Genomic DNA, 13817 nt, shown 5'->3' with positions numbered 1-13817 from the left:
AACGTGGGATAGGCTCCATAGCCTCATCCTTCCTCAGCAACCTGGGATAGGCTTCAAAGCCTCATCTTTGGGATAGGCTTCGGATAGGCTTCATAGCCTCATCCTTTCTCGACAACCTGGGATAGGTAACATAGCCTCATCCTTCCTCAGCATTTGGGATAGAATTCATAGCCTCATCCTTCCTCGACAACCTGGGATAGGCTCCATAGCCTCATTCTTTCTCAGCACATGGGATAGACTCTACAGCCTTATCATTCCTCAGCAACCTGGGATAGACTCCATAGTCTCATCCTTTCTCAGCACCTGAGATATGCTTCATAGCCTCATCCTTCCTCAGCAACCTGGGATAGACATCATAGCCCCATCCTTCTCAGTATTTGGGATAGACTTCATAGCCTTACCTTTCTCAACATCGGCATTTGGGATAAGATTCATAGCCTCATCCTTCCTCAGAAACCTGGGATAAGCTTCATAACCTCATCCTTCCTCAGCGACATAGGATAAACTCAATAGTCTCATCCTTTCTCAGCACCTGGGATAAGCTTCATAGTATCATCCTTTCTCAACACATACCATGGGCTTCATAGCCTCATCTTTTCTCAGCACATATAATAGGTCTCATAGCCTCATCCTTTCACGACAACTGGGATAAGCTTCATAGCATCATCCTTTGCATCATCCTTTCCCTTTCTCAGCACATATGATGGGCTTCATAGTCTCATCTTTTCTCAGCACATATGATAAGCCTCATAGCCTCCACCTTTCACGACAACTGGGATAAGCTTCATAGCATCATCCTTTCTCAGCACATACGATGTGTTTTATAGCCTCATCTTTTCTCAGCACATATAATAGGCCTCATAGCCTCATCCTTTCACGACAACTGGGATAAGCTTCATAGCATCATCCTTTCTCAGCACATATGATGGGCTTCATAGCCTCATCTTTTTTTAGCACCTGGGGCAGCTTTGTCCTCACCCATTCTTGGCACTTGCTACTTATTGGGTTGGATATCAGTCTTAATGCATTCCTTCCTAATGTGATAAAATCAAAACAGTAAAAGAGACCTCACAACGCGTTTGGGGCACCTGTTCCATCCACACCATATAAAAAATTCATTCACGCTACGTCGACACTGACTACGCACACACCAAACTAAAATTTGCACACTTCGCTACGTCAGCACAGACTACACATACACCAAATGAAAAACACACTCTTTTCTGCCCCACCGAAGCTACGCAAAAACTTTTTGTCAATACACAACAACTCTCTGCCAAATCATGACAATCCTTTGCCAAATTACGACAATACCGGTCAGGTCATTACCACATTTCGGCTGAATCACGACAATACTTCTAGATTCATACCGTCCTTCCCCTAACGGGTATATGTTGAATCTATACATATGTCTGAGCTAGGTATAAGACATCTTTAAGTGTACACGACATCCTATACTCTCTTTTGACACTTGCTACCACTGAGACCATATACCTCAAGTGGTGTAGTTGTGTCTTTGACTAGCTCTTGACTTGAAGATGAGTCTCTGTGCTTTTCTTCCTCAAAACTTCTAAAAAAATACACACACAAATAAATCTTTGATAAATATATTTCTTGCTCATCCCTAGCGGACGTCTTCTATATCCCCAGTGGGTGTTCACTAAGCTACCCATGGTGGATACTAGCGCAGTTCCTTACTAAGTTGTATACTCTTTAAGGGAAAGTAAACTTCAATCTTTCTCGATTGGTCTGTTGATTGCCTCGATTGGTCTGCAATTTTAACTAATACTACTGTTCCTACCTCTTATTTTCAAGCTGCTAAACAGACTTGTTGGGTCAAAGCTATGAAAGAGGAACTTCAGGCACTTCAAAACAATCACACCTGAGATATTGTTTCATGTCCTACAAGTGTTAAACCCATTGGTTGTAAATGAGTTTTTTCTCTTAAACTCTGATCTGATGACTCTCTTGACAGATATAAGGCAAGATTGGTAGCTCTTGGCAATCGACAGGAATACGGGATTGATTATGACAAAACATTTGCACCTGTGGCTAAGATGACAACTGTCAAACTGGTATTATCTATTGCTGCATCTAAAGGCTGGTTCTTAAAACAGATGAATGTTAAGAATGCATTCTTACATGGGGATCTCAAAGAAGACTTATATGACTCGTCCTCCAGACTTATTTTCTACACCTTCACATGATGTTTGTAAGCTCAAACGGTCCCTATACTGTTTGAAACAGGCTCCACGGGCCTGGTTTGAAAAGTTTCGCAATACCCTTCTTAGCTTCTCTTTTTATACAAAGTCAGTATGATTCATCATTATTTCTTTGCAAGACTAACAAGGGAATTGTTTTGTTATTAGTATATGTTGATGATATTATCATCACAGGATTTGATAATCAATTGATGTCTCAGCTACAGAAACGTCTTCAGGGTTCTTTTCATATGAAAGATTTAGGGTCATTAACTTATTTCTTAGGACTCGAGGTTCACTCTTCTGCCGCTGGTATTTTTCTTCATCAGCACAACTATACGAAGAGACTCATTGCTTTGGTTGGTCTTCAAGATGGTCGCTCTACTAATACTCCTTTGGAGGTAAATGTCAAATATCAATAGAATGATGGTGATTTTCTATTTGAATCATCTCTATATAGACAACTGGTTGATAGTCTCAATTATCTGACTATTACGCGTCCTGATATTTCATTTGCTGTGCAACAAGTCAGTCAATTTATGCAAGCCCCGATACATCTTCATTTAGCTGCAGTTCGACGTATTATTTGATATTTAAAAGGTACTTCTCATCGTGGTTTGTTCTTTTCTGCAAAATCTCCTATCACCTTAACAGCCTGTAGTGATGCCGATTGGGCTGGTTGTTCTGATACACGTCAATCTATTACTGGATGGTGCATGTTTCTCGGCAACTCTTTAATCTCTTGGAAGATCAAGAAACAAGATCGAGTGTCTAAGTCATCTACTGAATCAGAATATCACACTATGTCCTCAGCTTGTTCTGAAATCATTTAGCTTCGTGGCATGCTGGCTGAGCTTGGTTTTCTTCAACTTGAGTCTAATTCCCTTCATGCAGATAATACTAGTACACTTCTTTCATGAGCGCACAAAACACATTGAAGTAGACTGGCATTCCATTCGAGAAGCCTATGAGGATGGTGTTATATCTCAATCTCATATCACTTCTAATATTCAAAAGACCGATACAGTTACTAAAGTTCTTTCTCGACAGCGTCATCAGTTTCTTGTCAGCAAATTGATGTTTTTTGATCAGTTTGATGTTTTTTGACCAGTCAGCATCAATTTGAAAGAGGATATCAATCAGGAATAAAAGAAATCAGACATAATAAAGAGTTTCCTTCTTCGCAATACTGCAGTCAGTTTCTTGTCAGCAAATTGATGTCCAACATCAATTTGAAGGGGGATATCAATCAGGAATTAAGGAAATATTATAATTACACGGATTCTCTCCTTTTAGTTGAATATTTAGATTATAAATATGTATTTATTAAGTTACTTAAATTAGATTATACTGAATATTATGTACTTAAAATAGATTGTACAAACTACTATTTATTGGAATGAAAGCAAAGGAAGAGACATTGAGCCTATTTGCTCAAAATATTGTCAAGCTATACATTTATTGAGAGGTTTGATGGAGAAGTTCAGAAATAATAAGGAGAATCTATATTTGATTTTTATTGATTTAGAAAAAGCTTCCAAGGGATATCCTTTGGAGGGTTCTCGAGAAGAAAGGTGTTGATATGACTTATATTCAAGTCATTAAAGATATGTATACTAGAGCTCTTACTTGTGTTCAAACTGAAGGAGGATTGACAAAATATTTTCCTATTTCTGTTGGTTTACATCAGGGATCGACCTAAAATAGATTGTATAAACTACTATTTATTGGAATGAAAGCAAAGGAAGAGGCATTCAGTTTATTTGCTCAAAATATTGTCAAGCATCCTCCTCTATACCACGCTAAGAAAAACACATACAAGGTTTCACTTGCACGAAAACACCCAAATATAACAGATTTTTCCTATCGCGTTAAGAAAAGCACGTACTCGCACTTGAATGTTGTGGCAAGCTCACTTTTTTTCTTTATACATTCAAGCACGAGATTGCCAGCAATAATGAATGCTCAAAATCACATCGTTTGTTCCAAAATTTGCAGATTGCTGCACTTTTTTATTATGCATATCAACAATTAATTGCATTCCATGCCTTTCAGTGCAGGCCTTGATTCTTCATTGGCTGCCTTGGAACTTGCAGAAGAAAATGTTCATTTAAATAATCTTGATCCAGGCAGAATCTCCTTTTTGAAAGAAGATGCTGCAGAATTTATGAAAATGGCTGCATCCAAAAATGAAATGTGGGATTTAGTCATCCTGGATCCTCCAAAACTAGCACCTCGTAAAAAGGTAAGTTGCTTCTGAGCAACTCCGTAACTAAACTTTTGTGAGTAATATCATTTTATTTTTTAAAGATTTTATCCTATTTTTATACTCTTTATATTTATTTAGTAACTAATCCAAATTTGTGATATTCATATATTCATTTTCTTCTTTAAAATTCAATGTAAAAGCGGTAATCCAATCCTCATTCTTTCAAGAGCAGGAGCTTCAGTTTGAAATCAGTTTAAGGCTTGTTCCCTATTTAAGAAATTCTTACGAGTTCTAACATAAATACTGAATAGGTATTAATTCTGCAAAAATTTAACTTTCGTAAAGTATATTTGTTTTTTTTTTCATAATCTGTTATTGATTGCTCTCTGTCTCCTTCTCGCACCATGTAATCAGTCCTAGCAAGCAGGGGTTTGTTTTTTTTTGTATTTCAGGCATAATTGTCTTGATTAGTTGGTTCTAACCATTAGCTTTGTTTCTTTGTTTTATTAAACATAATACAATAGAAACATAAAACTGGTTATATTCCTTCCCTTCGTTTATAACGGTCAAATTTGCAGGTTCTGCAAAACGCATCTGGCATGTATAGGAGTTTGAATTCTCTAGCAATGCAGATCACTAAAAGAGGCGGCCTCCTCATGACATGTTCTTGTTCTGGAGCTATGACCCAAAGTGGTTTATTTTTACGAACCCTTCAGGCAAGTCATCATAGTCCCACTTGTTTTTGTTTTTTTTTTTTCAGCGGGGTGAGCACTCGAACCCATCATCTTAGGATTTTTCGTTTGTTTCCAACCAATGTGCTGCGCATTTGGGCACTCTTATTTGCTTTTGAGCATGAGATTTTAAGATGAGGAGTTTCTTTTCCAGTAAACACTTTCTGAATTGTTTCTGTATCCATACTAGTAGGAAATAGGGTAGTAGGAAATAGGGGTGAATATTTGGCAGGATCGGTTTTCAAATTGGTCAAATAGATTGCAACTGAAATCCAAATTTTGAAAAATCAAACTAATAAAAATTTTGATAAAACCGTTCCGTTACGAGCAAACCAAAATTTAGTTATTAGTTGGAGTCCTGTTACGAATATATTTAAAAAATTACATATCTTACATGTATAATATTAATTTTTTTTTATTGAACCCTCCATTTAATTTTGAAAATTTTCAGTTTTTTTGGTTTATTCTGTTAAGGAAAAACTAAAACCAAGCCTGTAATAAAAATTGTTCATTGAAGTTTTTAAAATAATAAGGGGCAATTATATACCAACCACCAAAAACTTGGAATTTATAAATCAAACCACCCTCTCTTATCCATTTTTCAAATTCTCTCAAATATAAAAATTCATGATAAAAACTGAACCCGTATTTTTCATTTTTATTAAATTTTCAATAGTTTTGTCATGGCAGCATAAATACATCAATTCAACAGTTAAGAAAAATCACTTGGATGGTTAATTTGTAAATATCAATGTTTCAAGTGGTTTGTATGTAATTATCTCAAATAAAAATTCAAAATGCGCTTTTGAAATCAAACCGACCAACCAAATTTATTTAGTTCAGTTTGATTTTTCAGTTTTGATCAAATAATGCACGCCCCATAGGAAAGGAAAATTGGCTTAAATTACCCACAAGCTATTTAGATTTAATTTCTATTCCCCATTTCCACAGCACCAACTAAATTGTAACCAACTCTGTTATAGATTCAGTTTTCACAAACACACGAGTTATCTTCATTGAATACGTTCAACGATGGTTTTGCGTTGGATGTATATGTGAAGAGAAGTACGAAGTATTATGAATTGATACTTTTAATGAAGGTAAATGATCAAAATGATCCTTAGATTTAGGGAAATTTACATACATACCACACAATTCTTATGTATTTACTTATCTAATACCTAATGTCTTTGTACGCCCCAATTAAGCTTGTCAATTTTTTTTTTTCTTTTATTTACTAAAGCAAATATATACTATTCCTAGCTCTCAGAACCTTTTTGAAATTGTGAAAATTAAGTTGTATATAAAATTTACAACCCATATACTGATTGATCAGCACAAATATAGCTATTATGACAATTACATTAAGCACTATTCTACTGGAGCAAAATTGTAATGTAAATTCTTATTTAAATAGTATCCTTTATTTAAAAATTTCAATGTAGTTATTACTGCTACTCAGAATATTAGAAGTGCTTTTTCCCCAATAAAGCAGCGGGTTTCTTCACTGAAACAGAGCACATTTTTTAATATATATATATATATATATATATATATATATATATATGTATGAATTGGGACATACACTAATGACATTAAAGCATATTATTTGGATTTTTTTTCTTGTTTCCTATCCTCTAAGGATTTAAGATTTATCAAAGACATTGTTATTATTTTTAAATAATTTGTAATTAGGGAGCTGCGACAATGGCGGGTAGAAAGCTTACAGTGCTGCGCCATGCAGGAGCTGCTTGTGATCATCCAATCGATCCATCATACCCAGAAGGTGCTTATCTCACCAATTACTTGCTCAGAGTACTGTGAGAATTTTTTACAAAACTGCATATGCAAGTTCGTTTAGTTTTGTAGATGATGATGATTATAGTTCTAAAATTTTATGAAGAGCAATAGTTTTGTATTATTTTTTAAAATTGCGTGAACTCTATTTGATATATAGGCTTTTATTTTTTGTTTCTTAATTCATGCATATTATTGTGTTTTAGTTTTGAAACCAATGATTTTATGATTGGAGATAATGTAATACTGGCATGCATGTTTAAATTTGGCTCAAGATCTCTTGATTTATTTCATTCAATGGTAGATTAAAATTATTAAATAATGTACAATTCAAATATTTGTTTTGGGGCTTTTACATACACAACCCATAAAATATTGTTATTTACATATCTCAACCCAAATTTTAATATTATGAAATTTGCGGGTGAAACCAGCTTCTGATAACGCTCGTGTTTCCAAGCTCATTAGATCGCCTCTGTCATTTTTTTCAAGGAAAAGCTCTTATAAAACCATGGTTCCAGCAAAAAACCTTATCCAATGGAGAGATTATTGCGCCAGGACACCGGACGCAAATATGCGTCTGGTGTCAAATTAAAATGGTCCACCTACAAATATGGGGCCCACTGAAATAAACATTTTTTGTTGTTTTTTAAAAGTGAAACCCACCTTCCAAGTGTTCATTTTTATATGGACATTGGGCGCAAATTTGCATCTGATGTGCTGACCCAATAATTTTTCCCTCCAGTGACGCTAGCGTACAAAAACCTTCAAAACTTCCATCTCATTTCTCCCCGCTCCTACCAAAGCAACGAGATTGCCTCCAAAACTCTCATCTTTTTTCTCTTTTCGCATCGCTCCTACTGGAGTGACAGGATCGTGGCATACAAAGACCACTGAAACTCCCATCTTCCTCCTACCCCACTTTTGCTAAAATCTTTGAGGAGGGCATCCTGCCGAGCAGTAAAAATAGCGACTTAAGGCAATATTTGGTAGCATACTATTAATAGGATTTGGAAATGATTTTAACTTAAATTCAACCAAACACAAAAAAAAAAATTGAAAATTAAATCTTGAAAATTAAATCCAAGGCTCTGTCAAATCAATTTTTTTTTGCGTTCAGTCACTTTTCATCTCATTCCGTCTCTATTGTGATATAAATCAGGATTTAATAAATTTGAATGAGAGACGGATTTTAAGAATTTATTCTGTTGTCGATGAGTCATATCTCCGTTGCAGGATTTATTGAAGTTGCTAACTCGTATTTAATGTAAATCCCGATTGTACCCAAACACCACCTAAAAATCCTGCACGATCTTAAATCTAGTTTCTCCTCCTGCCAATCAACAAAAAATAACAATCTCTAAATCCTACAAGTTATTAAATCCCGTATTTCCTCCATTTTGCCTTAAATTTAGGTTAGGGAATTAAAGAAGTTTAAGCTCTCATAGGTAGAGGGTAGAAGGAAAATCAGGAAAAGGGAGAAAAGCTAGGGTTTCTGATAGAAGCAGGACGTAATTAGGAGAAAGATGGGAATTCTAGAAGTCTTTTTCTGCTGCGATCTAGTGATTTTCAAAATTTATTGCAGCTAGGCAGGAGTTTAGAACAAGCATCAATCGGGTTTGGGATACGAGATACATAAATAACAATGTTTTGCGTGCTATGTTTGTAAAAACCCCTAATTTTTTGCTATTATTCATAAGTTATGTTTATTGTTTGATGTTATGATTTTATAAAAAAAAATGTAATTATGGTTGTGTAATTCCAAAAAATTTTGGCATATATTCAGATACGAAGAATCTTTTGTGCCAAATTTAGTTATTCTGTTTTGTAAAATAGGATAAATCATTGTGCTGTTCGGAAAGCCTTAGTATTATTGTTATTATTATTATTATTACTTGGGTAAAACTATCTAACTAGAGGTAAAGAATTTATTTAAATTAAGAGTTTAAGGAGATTTCATTCAAGAAGGGCATTCTAACCAAATAATTCTTATATATTTACATATCTAGCGCCTAAATTTTCTTATTTACATGTATAACACTCAAATCCTGCCAACCCACCTTGCCAGACCTTGGCCTAGTCCTAGTGATCGAAAGCTTTGTCCTTCAATCAGAAGGTCATAAGTTCAAGACTTTACATACGCAGTGTGTGTTCTTTAAGAGTGTAAAAAAAATAAATAAATAAAATAAAATACATAACACTCGAATATTTATTATCACATAAAAAATTCTAAGCAAATTACAATGCATCCAAAGTTAGCCAAAGATTCTCAAAAATAAAGGGCATATATTTTCTGTAGAAGAAATGGTAAAATTGCACGAATTCTAAGCAAATTACAAATTCACATTTACAACTTATGTCCAAAAAGAGAAACAAAGTTGTAAGTTGTAAGTATTGTATACCTTTATGAATTTAGAAATAATATATGAACAAACAAACAGACCACGCCAAAATACACAGCCTGCTTTCGGAAAGCCTAGTGAGTTCCAGAATTTGTATTCCATGATAAGAGTGAAGGATCACCAAGTTCCCTGCATTATTTGGAGAAAATAAGAAAAACATTAAAATAAGCATTTTGTTCCCGACATGTTTCTAAGAGCATACAGAAGGAGCATATATTGTTGTAATATAAGAAACAGAAAATTTCCTCAATAGACGAGCTATGGATGATGCATGAAGATTGTGAATAGAAATTTGTAGAGGAAACTCACCTAGGCTGTACTAAATGTACCACACTGAAAGCTGTTGCTAGAAAGAAGCACAATCCTCCAACAGAAAGATAAGCAATGCCAAGGAAATTATTTTTTCCTCCAAGCCAAGTTGAGGTTGAAAGCACCAGCTTTTTCTTGCCACCAAAACTGTAAGTGTTGTAGTTGTTTTCTAGCATTACAGTAATGATTTCATTCTTTTTAAGATCAACTTCTATCCTTCCATACAGCTTCCTAAACGTTGGAAGTGCTGCAGTACGCATCCACACAATAAGATCCTCCTGCTTGCTCAGCTGTCGAATAAATAATAAATTTATAATAACAACAGTAAGAAATGCAATCTGGATAAGGTTCATGTTGAATAAAGAGTTAGAATAAAGCTAGTCTGAGCTTCTGCAGAGTTTGGTGCAGAGAAAAAAAGAAGCAAATTCTATAAATTCAGATGATGCCCTTTAAATTAATAGTTATGTTTATATGGGAAAAATAGCAACGTAAAAGTAGTTAATTTTGGCATTGGAAGTTGAATATGAATGTACCAAAACTTTAAGAAGAATTTAATATGCTAAAAAGGGCCGGATATAGGTTCTTAAGTAATGCTGAATACTTGAATTTTGCGAAGGGACTTTGGTTTTTATAAAAAATGAAGTAATAAACTCTATGCATTAAAGGATGCAATATGGAGAGGGGCAACTTAAATTTTGTCATCATTAAAGATGCAACATTATGATTTAAGTAGAAAAATGTCAGCTTCTACCTTACAGGTCAGATATTAGAAGAAATGAGAGCATATGTTCAATGTAAGATCACTGGAGATTATAAGGTGGGTTCATCTCATGCTTCACAAGTTACCTTGATGCCAATTTTTATCATTTCAATATTTAGAGCAAGGCTTTTGTTGAAAAAATGCGCAGCCAAATGGTTAAGAGGAGAATGTTATTTCTCCAAGTTATAGATTTGAGGCACAAAGTTGATCAAGTAAATATAGGTTCTTAAGTAATGCTGAATATAGAGTGTCATATCTAACATGAAAGGTAGACAAATATATTGATGATCTGTGCAGGAAAGACGAGTCTTGATAGAAATTATTGAATTCCTGACCCTTGATATTAAAGTTGGAACGAATCAATTAGTATTAGGGGGCTATTAATAAAACAAGACATTGGGACGATTAACGTTCATCAGGAGCGATTATGACCAACAAGCTAGGTGACGACTCATTAGAATAAAATTAGTCAAAGCTTATGTAGATATAATTTGACATTCCTAAGACAAAGAAAGGTCAGTTTAAGGATGAATCAGGACTAAATCAGGTCTCTTTGACACTCCTAGAAGAGATATCAACTGAAATCTTCCTTGTCAAAGAATCTAATAGCAAGCTTAACAAGCCATATACTAACACTGACGCAGGATTGGAAGCAATATCAACTGGCAGAGAGGAAAAATGAACTATAGTTGCTATTGAATGACACAATTGCAAAGACTATAGATAATAGTACTCCAAAAAGAAAGTTTTGAATCACTTCAAATTTTAAATAAAACACTAAGAACAGGCTGTAATGCTGTAAAACACATACAGGTTTCTTAGGATCAAGTGTTCCACCACCTCTCAGAGCTCCACTCTGGAAGTTCTTAGGATATACATCATATCCAAACTTGTGATCTCTGTCACTCTTCCAAGAAATATCCTTCTTGTTCACTGTCAGTGATTCACCATTGCCATGAGTAAAGCTGTATGTGTCATTGAACAAACTCCAAGCTATAAGTCCACAAGGGACAATTGGAGTTCCGTCTGCAGCAGCTTTTTCCGGATCACAACCGCTAGTCTCATAAGCTTTGCTAGCATCCCTCAACTGCTTATCATTTCGGCTCTTTACATACCTGAATGTTATTAGCCATAAGGATTAGACTAATTCCTCTCCGAATCAAACTACTAATTTCACTATTCCTTAATTTAAGTCTGACCTATTAGCATAATAAATGTCATAATGGGCCAAAATAACACAAATGTGATCAATAAGTACCACAGATTTATATTGTTTGTGTACAGAAACTATGCTAGAAACATGACTAACACATGATTACTAATATTTAAATACCAATGGAATGATATTGAATAGAAGATAATAAGAACAAAAAAAGAAAATTTTCTGAATACCTCCGGTGGTTCTGATAGAAGTTGTCAAGCTGATAGTATACATATACAGGCTTGTCCATATCCTTGGGTACCTGTAAGAAACAAGAAAGTATTATGCATTGTAGAATCTCCTTGCGGAAGATGATTCCTGTTTTACAACCTTGGAAGATTATTATTGTAAATAAAAGTTATCAATTTTCATCTGCAACCCTATTTTCAATAAGTGTAAATAAAAGCTCTATTTTGCATTTACTCTTTCTTTATTTACTTATCCGAATAATTTACAGCTCAATGAATTAAAAAAAAAAGGTTTATTGGATCATTACAATAAAACATCAAAGTATATAGTTATGTCTTGTATAATCATGATAACCTCACTACCAAGTAATTTTCTTTCCAAAATAGCAATAATTTAAAGGAAGACAATTTGCAAATCTAACCTTGAGCATCCGTGAACAAGTTTTGCTGATGGCAGGATTCTGAATGTACCCAACCTTATCATTAATCATACTGGGTGGTACGCAGGCAGTTTCATACCGATCAACGATTTCAACAACCTACAAAATGGAAATTTTTTCAGAAAACTATCGAATTTAATAAATAAATATACAAAAAAAAAAAAACTGATAAAAACTCTGATAAAAACTGAATGGCTAAGGCTAATAAAACATTACATCGTTAGAAGCAAGAAGGGAAGCAACGCCAATAGGAATGAAGATTATGCCAACCAAAGTGAACAATGAGATAACCTAAAGAAAGCAGTAGGCGCTGCATCAGAAACAATTCTAGTTTGCTTCAACAAAAGAATAAGCATACATGAAACATACCCATTGTGGGGTGAGAATCGGCTTGCAGGCTGGAAGCTCCTGCTGAGTAAACCTCGAATCTGAAACCAATTTCTAAATAATTGTCAGGGTTAGGCCCAATAGATGAACATAAATGGTAACTAAAACCGAACATTTTGGATAACAAAAAGCTTTGCCAGAGGGCAAGGTATCGCATGTCAATGAGCCAACAAATCAAAGAAAAAAAAAACAAATCCTACAAATGCAGCACAGAAAAAAGAAAAGGAAAAAAACATACATTTTCGTCTCTTTGAAGTCTTCCGGTAGGCTGATCCCGCAGTAGGCCTGGCCGCCGAAGCGCTGGAATCATTCATCATCGTCTCAGGTGGAAGAATTAAACATTCATCATTGTCTCTTTACCTGAAAACTTTATAACAGAGAAAAAAAAGGCAGCGGAAGCGATCGCGCAGCTAAAATGCGTCTGCAGGACGATAGATTCTCTCACCGCAGGCGCTTTTTATAACACAGGTCCGGTGCAGTTTCTCTAGAAAGAAACTGGAAAAATTATTATATCAGGACACCTCATCTAAATTTATATCAGGTGTCTAATAACAGGATGTCACGTGATAATTTGGGCCCAACTCGTGATGTCAATGGGCCCAAATTACCACATGATCCCTGTTATTGGACACCTGATGCAAATGTGTATCAGATATCCTGATGCAATAATTTCTCAAAGTCTGGAACGCTATTTAAAGAGGAAATAAATAGAAAGATGAATATTTAAAAGCTTGATGATTTTAGTAAATATAATTACAAGACTGATATGCAATGTGACAAACTTAATTAAAAGATTTAAAATCTATTAAGATTTTTTCTTTCTTTTTATTACATAATTATCAATCTTCTAAGCCACAACAGGCTCTCAAAACAATTCGTTATTCGCAAACAGTTCTTGTTTGGCTCGTTATGTAACTCATGTTTGATTTATTCTCAAAATAAGTGAGCCTAATACGAACAAAATTTTGTTCTTTCGTGTTCAACTCAACTAATTAAATTATATATATATATATATATATATATTAATTGACTACATGACAACAAAAATCTATAATTAATTAAAATTACTAATTAAAAATGGAACCAACTTATATTTAATTCTATTTAAATAAATATTTTAAAATAAATAATAAGATTTAAATCTCACCCTAATATTTACATCATACGACTATGTGACTAGAGTTCTCAAAAT

At 34.4% G+C, this 13817-nt stretch overlaps 2 protein-coding genes across 4 annotated transcripts in view; one reads left to right on the top strand and one right to left on the bottom strand.

Annotated features, from left to right (window-relative positions):
* The window catches only part of LOC110021439 (ribosomal RNA large subunit methyltransferase I), a 33918-nt gene extending 26823 nt beyond the window's left edge, over positions 1-7095 (top strand). The window contains exons 6-8 of the mRNA XM_020719922.1: positions 4262-4446; positions 4989-5126; positions 6837-7095. Of these exons, the coding sequence (XP_020575581.1) occupies positions 4262-4446; positions 4989-5126; positions 6837-6965 (452 nt within the window). The 3' untranslated portion in view covers positions 6966-7095. The remainder of the gene's footprint in view (positions 1-4261; positions 4447-4988; positions 5127-6836) is intronic.
* A 269-nt stretch (positions 7096-7364) lies between these two features.
* On the bottom strand, positions 7365-13122 carry LOC110021543 (ALA-interacting subunit 1-like). Of its 3 annotated transcripts, XR_002293663.1 has the most exons (9): positions 12864-13122; positions 12608-12679; positions 12455-12529; positions 12221-12337; positions 11802-11872; positions 11221-11524; positions 9650-9939; positions 9341-9469; positions 7365-7888 (listed from the first exon to the last, which is right to left on the bottom strand). XR_002293663.1 is itself a non-coding variant. In XM_020720081.1 (8 exons), exons 1-8 carry the CDS (start codon positions 12933-12935, stop codon positions 9415-9417), a joined length of 1056 nt encoding a protein of 351 aa, XP_020575740.1. In that variant the 5' UTR covers positions 12936-13122; the 3' UTR covers positions 9174-9414. The 3 variants fall into 3 exon arrangements, 2 of the variants coding, with proteins under 2 accessions (XP_020575740.1, XP_020575741.1); XM_020720081.1 differs by lacking the exon at positions 7365-7888 and having other exon boundaries at positions 9174-9469; XM_020720082.1 differs by lacking the exon at positions 7365-7888 and having other exon boundaries at positions 9174-9469; positions 12608-12666.
* Positions 13123-13817: the final 695 nt, after the last annotated feature.

Source organism: Phalaenopsis equestris, unplaced genomic scaffold, assembly GCF_001263595.1.
Source record: "Phalaenopsis equestris unplaced genomic scaffold, ASM126359v1 Scaffold000134, whole genome shotgun sequence".
Classification (NCBI taxonomy): domain Eukaryota; kingdom Viridiplantae; phylum Streptophyta; class Magnoliopsida; order Asparagales; family Orchidaceae; genus Phalaenopsis; species Phalaenopsis equestris.
The sequence above is the reverse complement of the archived record's forward strand: the minus strand, read 5'-3'. Positions and strand labels throughout refer to the sequence as shown.

What these genes read in the sequence shown, in the direction of transcription:
- LOC110021543 (XM_020720081.1), bottom strand. Translation starts at nt 12,935, where the DNA reads ATGATTCCAGCGCTTCGGCGGCCAGGCCTACTGCGGGATCAGCCTACC. An exon ending in CTTGTTCACGGATGCTCAAG is followed by an intron (nt 11,873 to 12,220) that starts GTTAGATTTGCA and finishes TGTTTCTTACAG; the next exon opens with GTACCCAAGGATATGGACAA. An exon ending in TTCTATCAGAACCACCGGAG is followed by an intron (nt 11,525 to 11,801) that starts GTATTCAGAAAA and finishes AATAACATTCAG; the next exon opens with GTATGTAAAGAGCCGAAATG.